We start from the raw sequence: 14,089 nt of genomic DNA on the forward strand, positions 1-14,089 counted from the left end.
TTCGTGTCTACAATATAACAAACATTGCAATGCACATTCGTGACTCCATTCGTGCTCAGTTACTGGAATGAACTTGAACTTTGTCACATCAGGAAAGTACAAATATAAGAAACATGCACAAAAACAGCTGCCCTACTGGGGTTAAACCTGCTCTCTGATATGCGGGGGCAATTCCTGGCTCATGTAAACATGCAAGACATTGGTCTGAGCCCAAGTCTGCAAGAAGTGGTGGCATCATCCCACTGCCCGCAGGTGTTAGCAGACACCTTGCCCTAGAGAATCAAATGATATTTTGATGGGTGGTTAAAATACTTTTTTTACGGCATCAGAGAAAAAAGCAAGCAATTTGGGTCTGGCTGGTCCATTTTTAGTAGACTAGAGACCTTTTTCCCTCACAATGGTGTAAATCAGAGGCAATGCCATGCACATCAATGGTGTTACACCAGAATAAAATCAATTGAAGGAGAATGAGTTATTGCTTTTACACAGACATGTGCAAGTAAAGGGAACGAATATTTTTACATTAAGGGGCAGTTATGATGCATTCTACACCCCAGAAGGGATCCTTCTTCCTTTTGCATTTGCTTGCATCTCTCTCTGACGAAGGCTTTTGCTGTGTTTCCATGCCAGGGCCAGATCTCTAGGTGGTGCAAATCAGCTGAGATCCACTGAAGTCAATTTATAGCAGCTGAACATCGGGCAGAGCATCTCACTGAAAGATCTGTAATGTGTCTATTGCCCTCACATCTGGACCCCTTATACCAGTGAGAACCACCAAGTGATTGCTTCTGAGTGAGACAGTTAAAATCTCCCACATTCTAATAGTCGCAGCCGACAGTTCTGGTGCAGCTTGTGCATTTCAACATCCCCTTCATTCCTAAAAAGAAGTGCCCTGTTGTATCATCTGTTGGGGCTTTCTTGTTTGTTTGTTTGTTTGTTTGCAGCATCAAGGTTGCTTGTCATTTAAATAGCCCAGTGTGGATATAACCATTTTTTCCCAATGTGATAAATTTTATTGATCAAACACCACCGCCAAATAGATCTGATTGCAAGGACTGGTAACGTCAGCATAGCTTAGAGACCCTCCTCCAACTCAGATTAAAGAGAGAAGAGACTCAACAGTGGAAGGCAGCAAGTGCTGGAGAAAACGGCAAAATCCCATGTCTTATGCAGGTAAGAGGAACATTCAGCTTTAGCTTTGTACGTTAAAGATTCTAGCTTGGGCATGCCTTTTATTATGTTTTTGAACTGGCAAAATACAGCTGGTGTCTGACACTTTTTTTGTGTGCAAAGCCTACAGACTAGTTGGTGAACCTTTGCTCTTAGTGGATTTGTTTCTCAGAAGAGGAATTTTTGAAAGTGCCTAGGACAAATCCTAGCAACGGAGAAAGCACCAGATAGAAAGATGTAAATAGAAGGGACTGTTCCTGCTATGACTATAAACTGTTCATTTGTTGCAGGTGCTTCTTTTTCTTTTTTCTGTATAAATATTGAACTTTTGGGATCAGAAGTTTCATGCAGCTCTGTGTGTGCTGAGTCTCACATATTGTAATCCTGCTATTTTTCATAGGGATGTTCTTGCTATTGAATAAGATCCTAAATGACTATGGGGCTAAAATTAGCTGCACTTGAGTTCTTTTCCTTTTCAGAAATGCCCATTCAATCACATTGTTTGTTTTTTTCCTTTTTGCAGGGGCTTTAGGAAGTGACGGGGATGCATGCGATGGCCAGACTGCAGCTGGACTGGGCTAGAAAGCAGACTCATTATCAGTGAATTTGCTGGAGGTGAAAAGATTCTGGAAGCCCCCTGACCTGAAAGAACATATTAACTAAAAACTAAAATGCCCCCGCTCTCTGGTGTGGAAAAGTAAGCGGCTGCCTGTGTAAGTAAAGACAGCAGAACTTCCCATGAATCCTCAGCCTGTTGTAAATAGTTTGCTCGGCACAAAGCTTGCCCCATCTGCAGTGTTTTGCTTCCATCTAACCTAAGAGGGATCTTTGCTTCAGCCAATCCATCTGGAGCTGCCTGACTTTTCTAGCACCGCACAGCTCCTACTCAGACTGATGTGCATAAGATTGAAGAGCTCTTGTGTGTTTTATTTCCCTCTCTCGTTTGGTTTGAGGAACCCCAGGTTTCACCAGCAGCGGGGTGGTTTAATGGCATTTTTTTTTCCACTGCTGAGTTAAAAATTTCAACTTTTACAAGGGAACTAGACATCCAATTCCTGCCACAGTTCGCACCTCGCTTCGGAAAATAAACAGTGTCCAGCTGAAATGTGAGCCTCTTTTCACCATCGATGTGGTGCTCTCCTTGTAAAGCTGTGAAGATCTGCAATGAAATCTGAATACAGTTCGTTATCCCTGAAAGCAGGCATGGAAAATAGTTTCAGGGTAAGCAATCTGAATACCACCTGCAATGATACAAGCGATGGCAGGTACTTGGACAATGGCACAAGGTCCAACCTCACCTTCCATGAACAGTCTCCTGACTTCTACGTGGTCCTCCCAGTGATTTACTCTGTGATCTGTGCAGTGGGGCTTACAGGCAATACCGCTGTCATCTACGTGATCCTCAAGGCTCCTAAGATGAAGACAGTGACCAACATGTTCATCCTGAACCTAGCTATAGCTGATGACTTGTTCACTTTGGTTCTGCCCATTAACATTGCTGAGCATCTCTTGCACTATTGGCCCTTTGGAGCAATCCTCTGCAAGATCATCCTATCTATAGACCACTACAACATCTTCTCTAGCATCTATTTCCTCACGGTGATGAGCATAGACAGGTACCTGGTTGTCCTGGCCACTGTCCGGTCCAAAAGGATGCCCCATCGTACCTACCGAGCAGCCAGAATTGTCAGTCTATGCATCTGGGCCCTGGTCACCATCATAGTTCTCCCTTTCACCATCTTTGCCAACGTCTATGTAGATGGCCTGGAGATCAAAAGCTGTGGTCTAAATTTCCCCAAACCTGAGAGGTTTTGGTTCAAGGCCAGCAGGATCTATACCCTAATCCTTGGCTTTGCCATTCCTGTATCCACCATCTGCATTCTCTACACCATGATGCTGTATAAATTGAGGAACATGCACTTGAATTCAAATGCTAAAGCCCTGGACAAAGCCAAGAAGAAGGTCACCATTATGGTCTTCATCGTTCTGACTGTGTGCCTCTTCTGCTGGACCCCCTTCCACCTGGCCACCATCGTGGCTTTGACCACTGACTTAGCGCAGACCTCCTTGGTCATAGGTATCTCCTACTTCATCACCAGTTTGAGCTATGCCAATTCATGCCTGAATCCTTTTTTGTATGCTTTCTTGGATGACAGTTTTCGGAAAAGTTTCAGAAAGATGTTGGAATGCAGAGCTGCTTAAAAGATGGACCATGCCTCTCTGTTCCCTTCCCTCTCATGGCTTTGCAGGGACAACCTTACAAACTCTTCAGTGTATGACTGAGGAACAGATGAGTTTATGCTTTCTATTTAACTAGGCTTTTTGTTTAGTTAATTATATGTATGTATGTATGTATGTATGTATGTGTTTGTTTCTTTTGCATTTTTCACAATTCTAATCACAAATCTTTCATTTTTCTTGTATGAATCTCACAATCACTTAAAGTTCCGGGGTTGGTTTGTTGTTTTTGCTTGATTGTGTCTTACTTAGGGGGAAAATCCTGAAACATTAAAGAATGACAACCTTTTTATAAAGTGTATTCTTGTCATCTCATGGTCTTGCATTGCCACCTGCTGTACAATTACAGAACTGGGTCTCTTAAAGGGTTGAAGCTATAATGCTACTGGAAAAGACCAGCCTTTTAAAGATGGATGTAACTTTAAGTTATTAATCTATATGTTGTGTGCAGAATTGTTATAATGGAGCAGGTTGAGCTACCAGATTCAGCTGTGCATTATAAAAATGGATTTTAGTAATGAGATAAAAAGTTGCATTTGAGAAAAAAAATTGCATCCCAGTCTGTGTGCATATGTGTCTTGGATATAGTTTGATTTCTGAGGGGAGTCTGTTTTCCCCCATATCCAAACAAGACAATATACAAATATTGTGATGACTGTAGAAAAAGTAATTTGTGTATTATTAATGCCAAGACTTTTTTTTTCATTTTCTAACGTTTAAAAAGACATAGACTTTAAAGTGTTTGATGAAATAAATCACATTGAAAAGTGTCTGGCTTTTCTACCAAAAGCAAATTTTATAAGAAACTCTGTGCTATCCTACTCATCCCAATATCACTGCCCTGTAAATTTCATGTCACCTGATCTATAACTCTGAATCATTGCTTATAATATAGCAAAGATGTGCTGCCAACCACAAGAAAAGTCCTAGAAAAGGTGGCACATAGAGACCTTCATTCAGCCCAGCAAATGCTTAACTTGAAACTGGTGAGTAGTCCTATTAATGGGTGATGGTCACGTGAAGTACATGCCTAAGCTGGCCCATGTAAGCTGATTGGGCTTGCAGAGCTCGGGCTGTGGGGCTATAAAACTACAGTGTCTATGGGACCTGGTGAGGGTCCCAGAGCTCAGGCTCCAGCCTGAGTCCAAACATCTGTACTGCTATTTTATAGCCCTGCAGCTCGAGTCGGCCAACACAGGCCAGTCGCAAGTGTTTAAGTGCAGTGCAGACATGTCCTGTGTGTTTTCCTGAAGCAGGACCAGAAAGAGAGATACAAAAGATCTGGAATCTCATGCTGTGTTGAAGAACTACAGTAACTATGGGTAATTGTGCTGACAAGCTGTCCTGAGACCAACACAGCCCTATTACTCACACCTTCTTGTCAACTGTCTGCAATGGGCCACTCCCTTACCACCTCAAAAGTTATTTTCCCTCCCTTGGTATCCTGCTGTTAATTGATTTATCTCATTAAATTGACCTCACACTTGGTAAAGCAACCCCCATCCTTTCATGTATTTATAACTACTCCTGTATTTTTCACTTCATGCATCTGATGACGTGGGTTTTAGCCCACAAAAGCTTATGCCAAAATAAATTTGTTAGTCTCTAAGGTGCCACAAGGACTCCTCATTGTTTTTGCTGATACAGACTAACATGGCTACCCCTCTGAAACATTCAGCAGCGAATGCTTTATTGTTAGCTCTGGAGAAACTCAAAAGATTCAGAGGTCAAGTTAGGGGCAATATTAAAGAGTTCGCGTGCTTTTCTGAATTTCAGTTGCTTTGGGCTGTGCCCAGGGGACAACTCTTGGTGGTAACAAGGACTCCTCTTCTCTCTGTCCTCTCCCTTTTTCTGACAGGTGGGAATAAGGAGCACAAGTCCCATTGACTTTCATGGCTGTGGAAAAATCTCACCTGGATCAGATAACGTTATTGCTCCCCATCATTCCAGCCTTAATGCAAAGTTCCAAAGAAGATTTACAACTCAGAGAGAAAGTGAATGATAACTCCACTGTTAAAGGGTCTTTCTTGGGCTTCAGATAAGTTGCTGGACAATTCTCTTTCCTCTAACCAGTGAGTATTTTTATACCAGTTCAGTGCACCTAAGCAATTGCGTGTGTGACTGATTTGTCCACCCAAGTACCAATATAGCACATGCAAATCAGGTACATTTGCACAAAAACAGGTAATCAGATCCATTTTCATACCCAGTTCCCATATTTGTGCAAAAGTTCATGGTGACTATATGGGCAAATTAATAATAGTAATTCCTAGCTCCTACCTAGGACTTTTCATTGGTAGATCTCATGGCACTTTACAAAAGGAGGTCAGTATCATGATCTCTAATTTTAGAGATGAGGAAACTGAGGCAGAGAGAAATGAAAGTGACTTGACCAACATGACCCAGCAGGCCTGTGTCAGAGTTAGGAATAGACCCTGATCTCTAGAATCCCAGTCCAGTGCATTCTACACTAGAAAACACTGCTTCTTATCAGCCACTGACCGACGCCCAAATGAGGCCCTGACCTAATTCTAAGTGGCAGCACCAGGTGGAGATAAGGTTACTATGGCATCATTGCATCTACTTTGAGGATTGGTTGCAGTGCCCAGGTTTGCATGGACATGAAACTCAGAGAGGGGGAATCCCCCCCTGAGCAGATCTGCTGACTTTGGCTTGTGGCAGCCATGAGCTGCATGCAGGAAACCGAGTTCATTATTTCTTATCACTTTGTGTCCCCAGACCACATCACTGAACCATAATTGTCAAACTTTGCTAGAATGACCAGATCGCAAGTGTGAAAAATCGGGACGGGGTGGGGGGTGTAATAGGTGTCTATGTAAGAAAAAGCGCCAAATATCAGGACTGTCCCTATAAAATCGGGACATCTGGTCACCAGGGGCGGCTCCAGGCCCCAGCATGCCAAGGGGCGGCAAGCCGCGGGGGTGCTCTGCCAGTGCCGCAAGGGCGGCAAGTCTGCCGAAGCCGTGGGACCAGCAGACCCTCTGCAGGCAAACCGCCAGAGGCAGCCTGCCTGCCGTGCTTGGGGCAGCAAAATCCCTAGAGCCTCCCCTGCTGGTCTCTCTACACTTTGCTCAAGACACACCAAGGACTCAACGAGCTGTGGGGCAGGCGTTGCAGGACAGGATCAAGCTGCACAGGCAGAGGGAACGTTTGCACAAGAGTGCTCGACATTATACAGTCTGAGAGCTGCAGTCTTGTACACAAAGAACCCCAGGGTTACTCACCCCTCTCCCAACTGGTGATGAATAATAGTTCCTGTCTTCACTTTTCCTCTCTTCATCGCTTTCTCTCCTTCCCCTTGGTCTCCTTTCTTTCCTTCATCCTGTCTAACAAGCTATTTGCTGAAACTCATCACTTACACATTCTTGTGCCAGGAACTGCATTTCCTGAGAGGCTGAAGCCCCAGCCTGGGATCATAAATAGCCACAATCCAAAGGAAAGTGCCTGGCAGAAAAACACGATCCAAATCCAAGTAAAACAAAATTGTATCTCAAGTGCAAAGGGCCATAAGCCCAGGGTTCAGATAGGTTAGATACACGGGAACTTAGGACTTTCTCTAATGCAATAAACTAATTGTCCCTTAATCCTGGCAGCCCATATTCAACAGTTCTCAGCACCTGCTGCTTCAGAAGAGGGTTGGGGGGGGAATGGGGGAGTCCCTAACATATGCTTAGCATATTGTGCAATGGTGCAGATGGGAGGAAATCCATCCAGACCTTGACTGGTGCTGCCCTTAAACAAAAGGACTGAGAGCCTGTTAACTGTATTCCACAAGTAGTGCAACAGCAGATGTTCAAGGGATTTGCAGAGGGTGTAAGTCAGGGCAGAATCTGGCCCACTGTTCTCACTGTATTTAGCGTTAGATTCCTGAAATGCACCCAATGCAATGCCTTTGGGCAACTGTGTTATTCTCAGCAAAGCTATAACTGTCAGCAAAGTCAAAGTCAAAAGTCTCATGCTCAAAAATTCCCTCAAGCGCTTCCCTGCTCCTTGAGGCTTGGCTACACTTGTGAGTTAGAGAGCATTAAAACAGCCCTGGGCACCCTAGCACACTACCCATCCACACTGGCAAGGCATGTAGAGCGCTCCGACTCTGTGGTTACAGCGCTCCTGGCACTCCACCTTGGCGAGAGGATTAACACTTGGTGCACGTTGGCTGAAACGCCCAAGCGTTAGTGTGAACGAGCTGTTGCATTACTGCGCTCTGATCAGCCTCTGGAAATGTCCCATAATTCCCTTAAGTCAAGTGGCCACTCTTGTCATTGTTTTGTAATCGCTGCAGGAATGCGGATATGCCCTTTGAAAGCTCCATTTCTGACAGCTGGTTGCTTATCTGCTCCAAGACAAAGCAATCATTACTGCGGAATGCTGTGTGTGAGAGAGGTGTGGGGGGACGGAGGTCTGAACTTACAAGACAGCATGCTGACATGCTCTCAGCCCCCCCAGAACTCACTCTCTTCACCCCCACATACACACAACACTCTCCCTGTCACACTCCACCCCACCCACCCCATTTGAAAAGCACATTGCAGTTACTTGCATTCTAGGATAGCTACCACAATGCCCTGCTCTCTGTGGCCATTGCAAGAGCTGTTAATGTGGCCACATCAGTGGGCTTGCAGCTGTCAGTGTGGACAGATTGCAGCGCTTTCCCTGCTGTGCTCTACGAAGGCTGGTTTAACCCAAAGAGCTCTACATCTGCAAGTGTAGTCAAGCCCTTGGACAAAGTCTTGAGAAAAGAGATGGGCCTTGACTGTGCCCTAAACTTCAACAGACTCATTCTATCACTCCAAGGAAGGCACATTCCAGAGTCGGTGGCATTACTTTGAGAACACCCAGACATTTCAGTCTGATCCGAAGCCTATTACAGTCAATGGAAAGGTTCCCGCTGCTTAAATGGATTGTGTATCAGGTGCTAAATGTCTCAGATGACTGCAGCTGCTCTGGTAGTACATAAGGAGTGAGGCAGTCCCCCAGAGAGCCACGACACTAGCAACAAAGAGCCAAATATATGGGTGGATTCTTCTTTTGTATCTCACCAATATATTTCCTGCTACAATACCCTGCAGCAGGAAGTTCTGAAGGTTAACAAAACATTTGTGTAGCCTTGAGTCTCCAGATATTTTTTTAAATCCTTTCTATTAAAGGAACTTTAACTATTGTTATTATTTAAACTATTGTAGCAGTTACCTCTGCTGTGACAGGCTCTGTGTCTTAACTATCCCATAGACAGGGGAAAATAGACTTCCAGTAATAAAAGAGCTACCAGTTTCCCCAGCTCTACAATCAGGATGATGACACTTAAACTGCCTGCGTAAAGTGCTCTGAGCGCTAGGGATAAAATATTGTTATTATTAGCGCAGGGGAGAAAGATGGCAACCTTGACGTTGTCCTCCCCCTTAAGTGCATGGACACAATCAATGTGGCAACCAAATTCCATTTGACAGCCTCACAGTCTAAAAAGCAACTCAGATGCCAGGATTCAAGGTAGGTGTGATGAGGTGCACGGTGCACCCCCAAGTGCTCAGCCCCTTGGCCCTGCTCCTCACAGCCTCAAGGACACTCCCAGCTGGTCCAACACTCATGCTCTTTATTTGTGTCCCTTTCCCACCACTTGTTTCCTCCTATTTACAGTGGCTTGGCCTAGCACAGGCCTGGTTAGCAACAGAATAACAGGCTCCTACCTCTCCCTGAGCCTCCCTTCCCTCCTGGTCTCCACCCCCTCTCTCACTTCCTCCCTCCCTTCCAGCCTTATAGCTCCTCCTTAATGAGGCTGGCAGGTGCAGCCAGTGATTAGGCAAACCTAGGCTATTTACCCAGCCCCAATCCATTCCCCCTGATTGGCACTGGATTGCCAGGAGCTGACTGAGGCTTCCCCAGCAGTGCCCTGCCACACTAGGCCTATACGTACATTGGCATGTAGAGTGCACACACTGCATGACCAGCTAAGGCGGGTATAAGCAGCAGTGTAGACAGCGAGGCATTGCTTAGACAAGCAGAGTAGAGTGCCCAACATGCCTGACCCTGGTGTATATGCCCTACACACGTCCAAGCAGTGCCTCCCATAAAACAGACTCCAACGAGAGACTGCTGAATTGGAATTAATTGGCAAAGTGGACACCATTAAAATAGTCTGGAGTAAAGACTGGGAGTGGATGGGTCATTACACAAAGTAAAACTATTTCCCCATGTTTATTTCCCTCCCTCCCCTCCGCCCCGTTTCCTCACAACTTCTTGTCAACTGCTGCAAATGGACCATTTTGATTACCACTACAAAGTTTTTTTCTCTCCTGGTGGTAATAGCTCACCTTAACTGATCACTCTCATTAGAGTGTGTATGGTAACACCCATTGTTTCATGTTCTCTGTGAATATATATATCTTCCTACTGTATTTTTCACTCCATGCATCCAAGGAAGTGGGCTGTAGCCCATGAAAGCTTATGCTCAAATAAATTTGTTAGTCTCTAAGGTGCCACAAGTACTCCTGTTCTTTTTGCAGATACAGACTAACATGGCTGCTACTCTGAAACCTGCCATAGCTACACTGCAATTTTTAGCAGTGGTGTCCTGCTGCCGGAGTCTTTTCCCACTGCCTCTCCCTTCCCAGAGCCTATCCTCGCTACAGTGTAAGCATAAATATAGCTTAAGAAAGCCTAATGAGAAAAATCTGTTGCCATTCAGTTTCAGAGAGTTTTCCTTGGCTCAATCGGGATACCTGCTCGTTTTCTGTACCTTTCATTATACATCTGTATCATACCTCCCATGGAGAGAAGGCACTATTTCAGTGCAGAGTAGCCGTGGTTACTGTTTGGTGCATGGAAATGCTGAAGTGCACAGCGTGGCTTACTATCACACTCTGCCCCGGCTCTGTCATCAACAGAGGTGGTCAAAAATGGAATTTTTCTTTTGTGGGAAATTTCCACATTCCAAAATTACATCCCATTTTGAATGAGAATGAAAAGTCGAAATGCTTTAATGCTTTTTTTTTTCACACTGCAAAATTCTAAAAAGTTTTAAATCAGAGATACTGAAACAGAAAATGCAGAGATTTCCAGTCAAAACAAAATGATTTGATGTGTCACAATGACAATTGTCATTTCAGTTCTCCCAGCCAGGAAACTGAAAAACAGTGTCAAAACCAACATTTTCCAGGGCCAAATGAAAATTTCAACACTTTTCCAGTGGGAAAATTTTCACCAGCTCTAATTATTAACCTTCACAAAAAAAGTGCTGAATCCTCATGCAGAGCTAATTGTGGAAACAGGCCTGAACCTTAATCCCAGATGATTAACTCCCTGAATTTCAGTGTGTAAACTCCAGACCCAATTTTCATGGCTTGGTTCTATTCCTAGTTAGCTGTGATGTGTGACTGGACAAGGAGCTGTCTTGTGTTCCATTTGGACAGAATGCTCTTTATTAGAAATCGAAGGAATCTGTCAAAGCAGAGTTTGCTGAGGTCTTGAGTTAGGTAATTTATATAGGCATCCCACATTAACTCAGGTGACCCTCAAAGCACCTGCAGGAGTGGGGGAAGATTTGGTAGATGAGAGACTAAGAGTTGCTTTTCAGGAAGTGAATGCCAGAAGTGTTGTGCTAGGAACAAAGAATTAGATAATTAGATAGATAGATAGATAGATAGATTAGATTAGATGAACATTTGCTAGGAAAGTGAGGAGAGGCTGAGGGAACTAGGGTTATTTAGTCTGCAGAAGAGAAGAGTGAGGGGGATTTGATAGCAGCCTTCAACTATTCTGAAGGGAGGTTCCAAAGAGGATGGAGCTGGGCTGTTCTCAGTGGTGGCAGATGACAGAACAAGGAGCATTGGTCTCAAGTTGCAGAGAGGGAAGTCTAGGTTGGATATTAGGAAACACTATTTCACTAGGAGAGTGGTGAAGCACTGGAATGGGTTACCTAGGGAGGTGGTGGAATCTCCTTCTTTAGAGGTTTTTAAGGACCAGCTTGACAAAACCCTGGCTGGGATGATTTAGTTGGAGTTGGTCCTGCTTTCAGCAGGGAGTTGGACTAGATGACCCCCTGAGGTCTCTTCCAACCCTAATCTTCTATGATTCTATGATAACACTGCTTACTTTAGAGGCTGGAAAGGGAGTTTGTCACTGGAAGTTTGGGGGTCTGTTGACCACCCAAGGTTAATCTTCCAAGGCGGCAGACATGGGAGCTAAGAGTATTAGCAGCTGTTTGAGGAAGATGCAGGAGCCTTGTGCAAGGAAAGTGCAGGCCCATGGGTGACTATGATCATTTAGGCCCAGATCTAAATGTCTCAGTTGAAAGGAGATGGCATTTTGGAGGGTTTCCTATTCTTTTGCAAGTATGCCCTCTGGTGGGAACTATATAAATATATTCTGTATGTTCCCACATGAAAAAGGATCTTCAGTAAGGAAAATAAACCTAAACAAAATTTAGCTTCACATGAAGCTGCCATCCTTCAAAAGCTGTTCACATGGGATGTTGGCCTTTCACCTGCGTTAGCCAAATGTACAAGCACTACGGTATTACTGGTCCTAGAAGGACATCAGCCTTCAAGAAGTAGGAGCCAAAGTCAATTACAATCAGCGGGCCTAGCCCAAAGAGTTAGCTTTACACATTTGGTAACCTACTGGGTTTTAGCTATTATTGTTGAAAAAAAAATATCGGCAAGTGTTTTCAATGTGTGTGTGACACACCATTTACAATGACTTTTCAAAGAGATAGAGAAAAAATATTGCAGCTGGGAGCTCTCTCAGCATAACAATGTCCATTTAAGAGGAGAGTGATCAGAAACCATTTAGACTAAGCAAGAAGCTCCAATCTGGGATTCTTGGGCCTGACACAGCTAGAAGATGTTTGCTTGGGATACCTGACTTCATGTCAGATGCAGAAAGGTCTCCTACATGCTTTTCATCCCCTTAGAGCCATTCATTAGCAACAGTACTTCACCTGGGGTAGTCACGGCTAAATCCCATCCTGGGCTTTCTTGACATATCAGGATTCTCCTTAATTCCATTGTCCTTTAAACATAACTAGAAAGAGCCTGCTCCAGCACTGATCTATTCTAGTTTTATGCCAGGGCTGATTTCTCCAGTCAGAATGGCATAAAAACGGAGAAACTTCATGGACAATTGGGCCCACAATATATATAAGTAGAATGAATAAAGGCAATCTATTTCCCACTTTAATCAGCACAGAAATAGAATAAGCACCTTTACTTTCAGCTCTTACATAAAACTCAGGTTTACTTCTGCTATTGCACTGACTCTCTGGAATTCCAGAGTGTGTCACTATTAGTCAGGGATTCTGAAAGCCTCATACTCAGTTTCTGCTTTTGGGTTCCAGACAATGAAGCTCTCTCTGAGCATGTGAGGCCCTTGGTGGCATATTCTATCCCTGTCAAGTGTCATGGGCGATACAAGGATGCAGAATACTCCTTTTTGTCACTGATTTCACATCTGATCATTTTGCTACCACGCTAGTTTGTTGCACAAGATTGATGCCTTTGCACATCTTTACTGATTTAACCTAGTTTGACTTATGCTACTGCTTTAAAAACCTTTGCACAGATTAGCATCCAGAATCTTTCATCAATGTCTTCATCCACTCATGAATATTATATATCATGAGCTGGATGTTACAAACACTTTTTCTATCCATTGGCTCACTGCAGCTCCACTTCTGTCAAGGTCCCTTCTCTGAAAACATCTTGCCTCCATCTTTATTCTTTTTAAACCTGGGAGGTCCACCTTGGCAGACTAACATAGTTGTTGTGTCACAACTGCAGGCTTAAACAGCATACAGTTACGGTGAGTGCACATGCAAACTGATCAGCTGTGCGCACAAATTTAATTACAAAGCAATTACATGATTTGCTTGCACATGCTTTTTGCACAGAATTCTAGTGTGAGCACGTGTGTGACTCCTTTTTTGAAAACCTCTCCCTACATCTTTTTTTCCCCTAAACCTATCATAATGCAGCAAGTCGCATGTGGCCCAGTAAACATACTCCACTCTAAATCAGTCTTTTGGAAACCATCATAACAGAACATTGTCACAGACTGAGATTCCCATTTCAAATTAAATGGCTCTTTGCTATCCCGTTGTCCTTACCACTGTGCAGTGGTCAACACAGACACAGAATATAATAATCTAAAGGAATGACTCTGAACTAAGCATGAAATGCCATTGATTAAGCAAAACCTGGACCTACTACTGCTTTAAAATTAATTGCTGAAAAATGATATCAAGAATGCCAGCGCATATCTCTGAAAACAAGCAGTTAATGATATATATATTCAAATGATCTTCTAATCTGAATAACATGGTCACAGCATCGCCAGCCCCATGTTCAAAAATTACAAGTCAGGACCCCTAAAATCAGCAGATTGCTTTAAAAATCATGACATCTTTAAAAGAGTAACAACTTTGGGGTTCTTTTTATTTGATTTCATTGTTTCCGCACCTTTAGAATACACCTGATTCACATTTCCATGTGTTTCTCTGCAGCCACGAGGCCTGGAATCTGACATTTTTTAAAAAATGGAAGCTGAAATTCTTAATTTAAGGAGCTACTGTCTTAAGAAAAACTATAAATTTTGCAAGACTTAACAGAATTGACAACAATGTGCTCATTAAAATTCTGAATTTGTGAGGTAATGATCACTATTGTAC

The 14,089-nt window shown here is 43.6% G+C and overlaps 1 protein-coding gene across 1 annotated transcript; it reads left to right on the forward strand.

Moving 5' to 3' along the window:
* The first annotated feature begins 1,019 nt into the window (after positions 1–1,019).
* On the forward strand, positions 1,020–4,178 carry NPBWR2 (neuropeptides B and W receptor 2). The gene is made up of 2 exons (XM_050918741.1): positions 1,020–1,173; positions 1,694–4,178. The coding sequence occupies exon 2, from the start codon at positions 2,335–2,337 to the stop codon at positions 3,370–3,372; it is 1,038 nt and encodes a 345-aa protein (XP_050774698.1). The 5' UTR covers positions 1,020–1,173; positions 1,694–2,334; the 3' UTR covers positions 3,373–4,178.
* The last annotated feature ends 9,911 nt before the right edge of the window (positions 4,179–14,089 follow it).

The sequence above is a fragment of the Gopherus flavomarginatus genome, chromosome 11 (genome assembly GCF_025201925.1).
Source record: "Gopherus flavomarginatus isolate rGopFla2 chromosome 11, rGopFla2.mat.asm, whole genome shotgun sequence".
In the NCBI taxonomy this organism is placed as follows: Eukaryota; Metazoa; Chordata; order Testudines; family Testudinidae; genus Gopherus; species Gopherus flavomarginatus.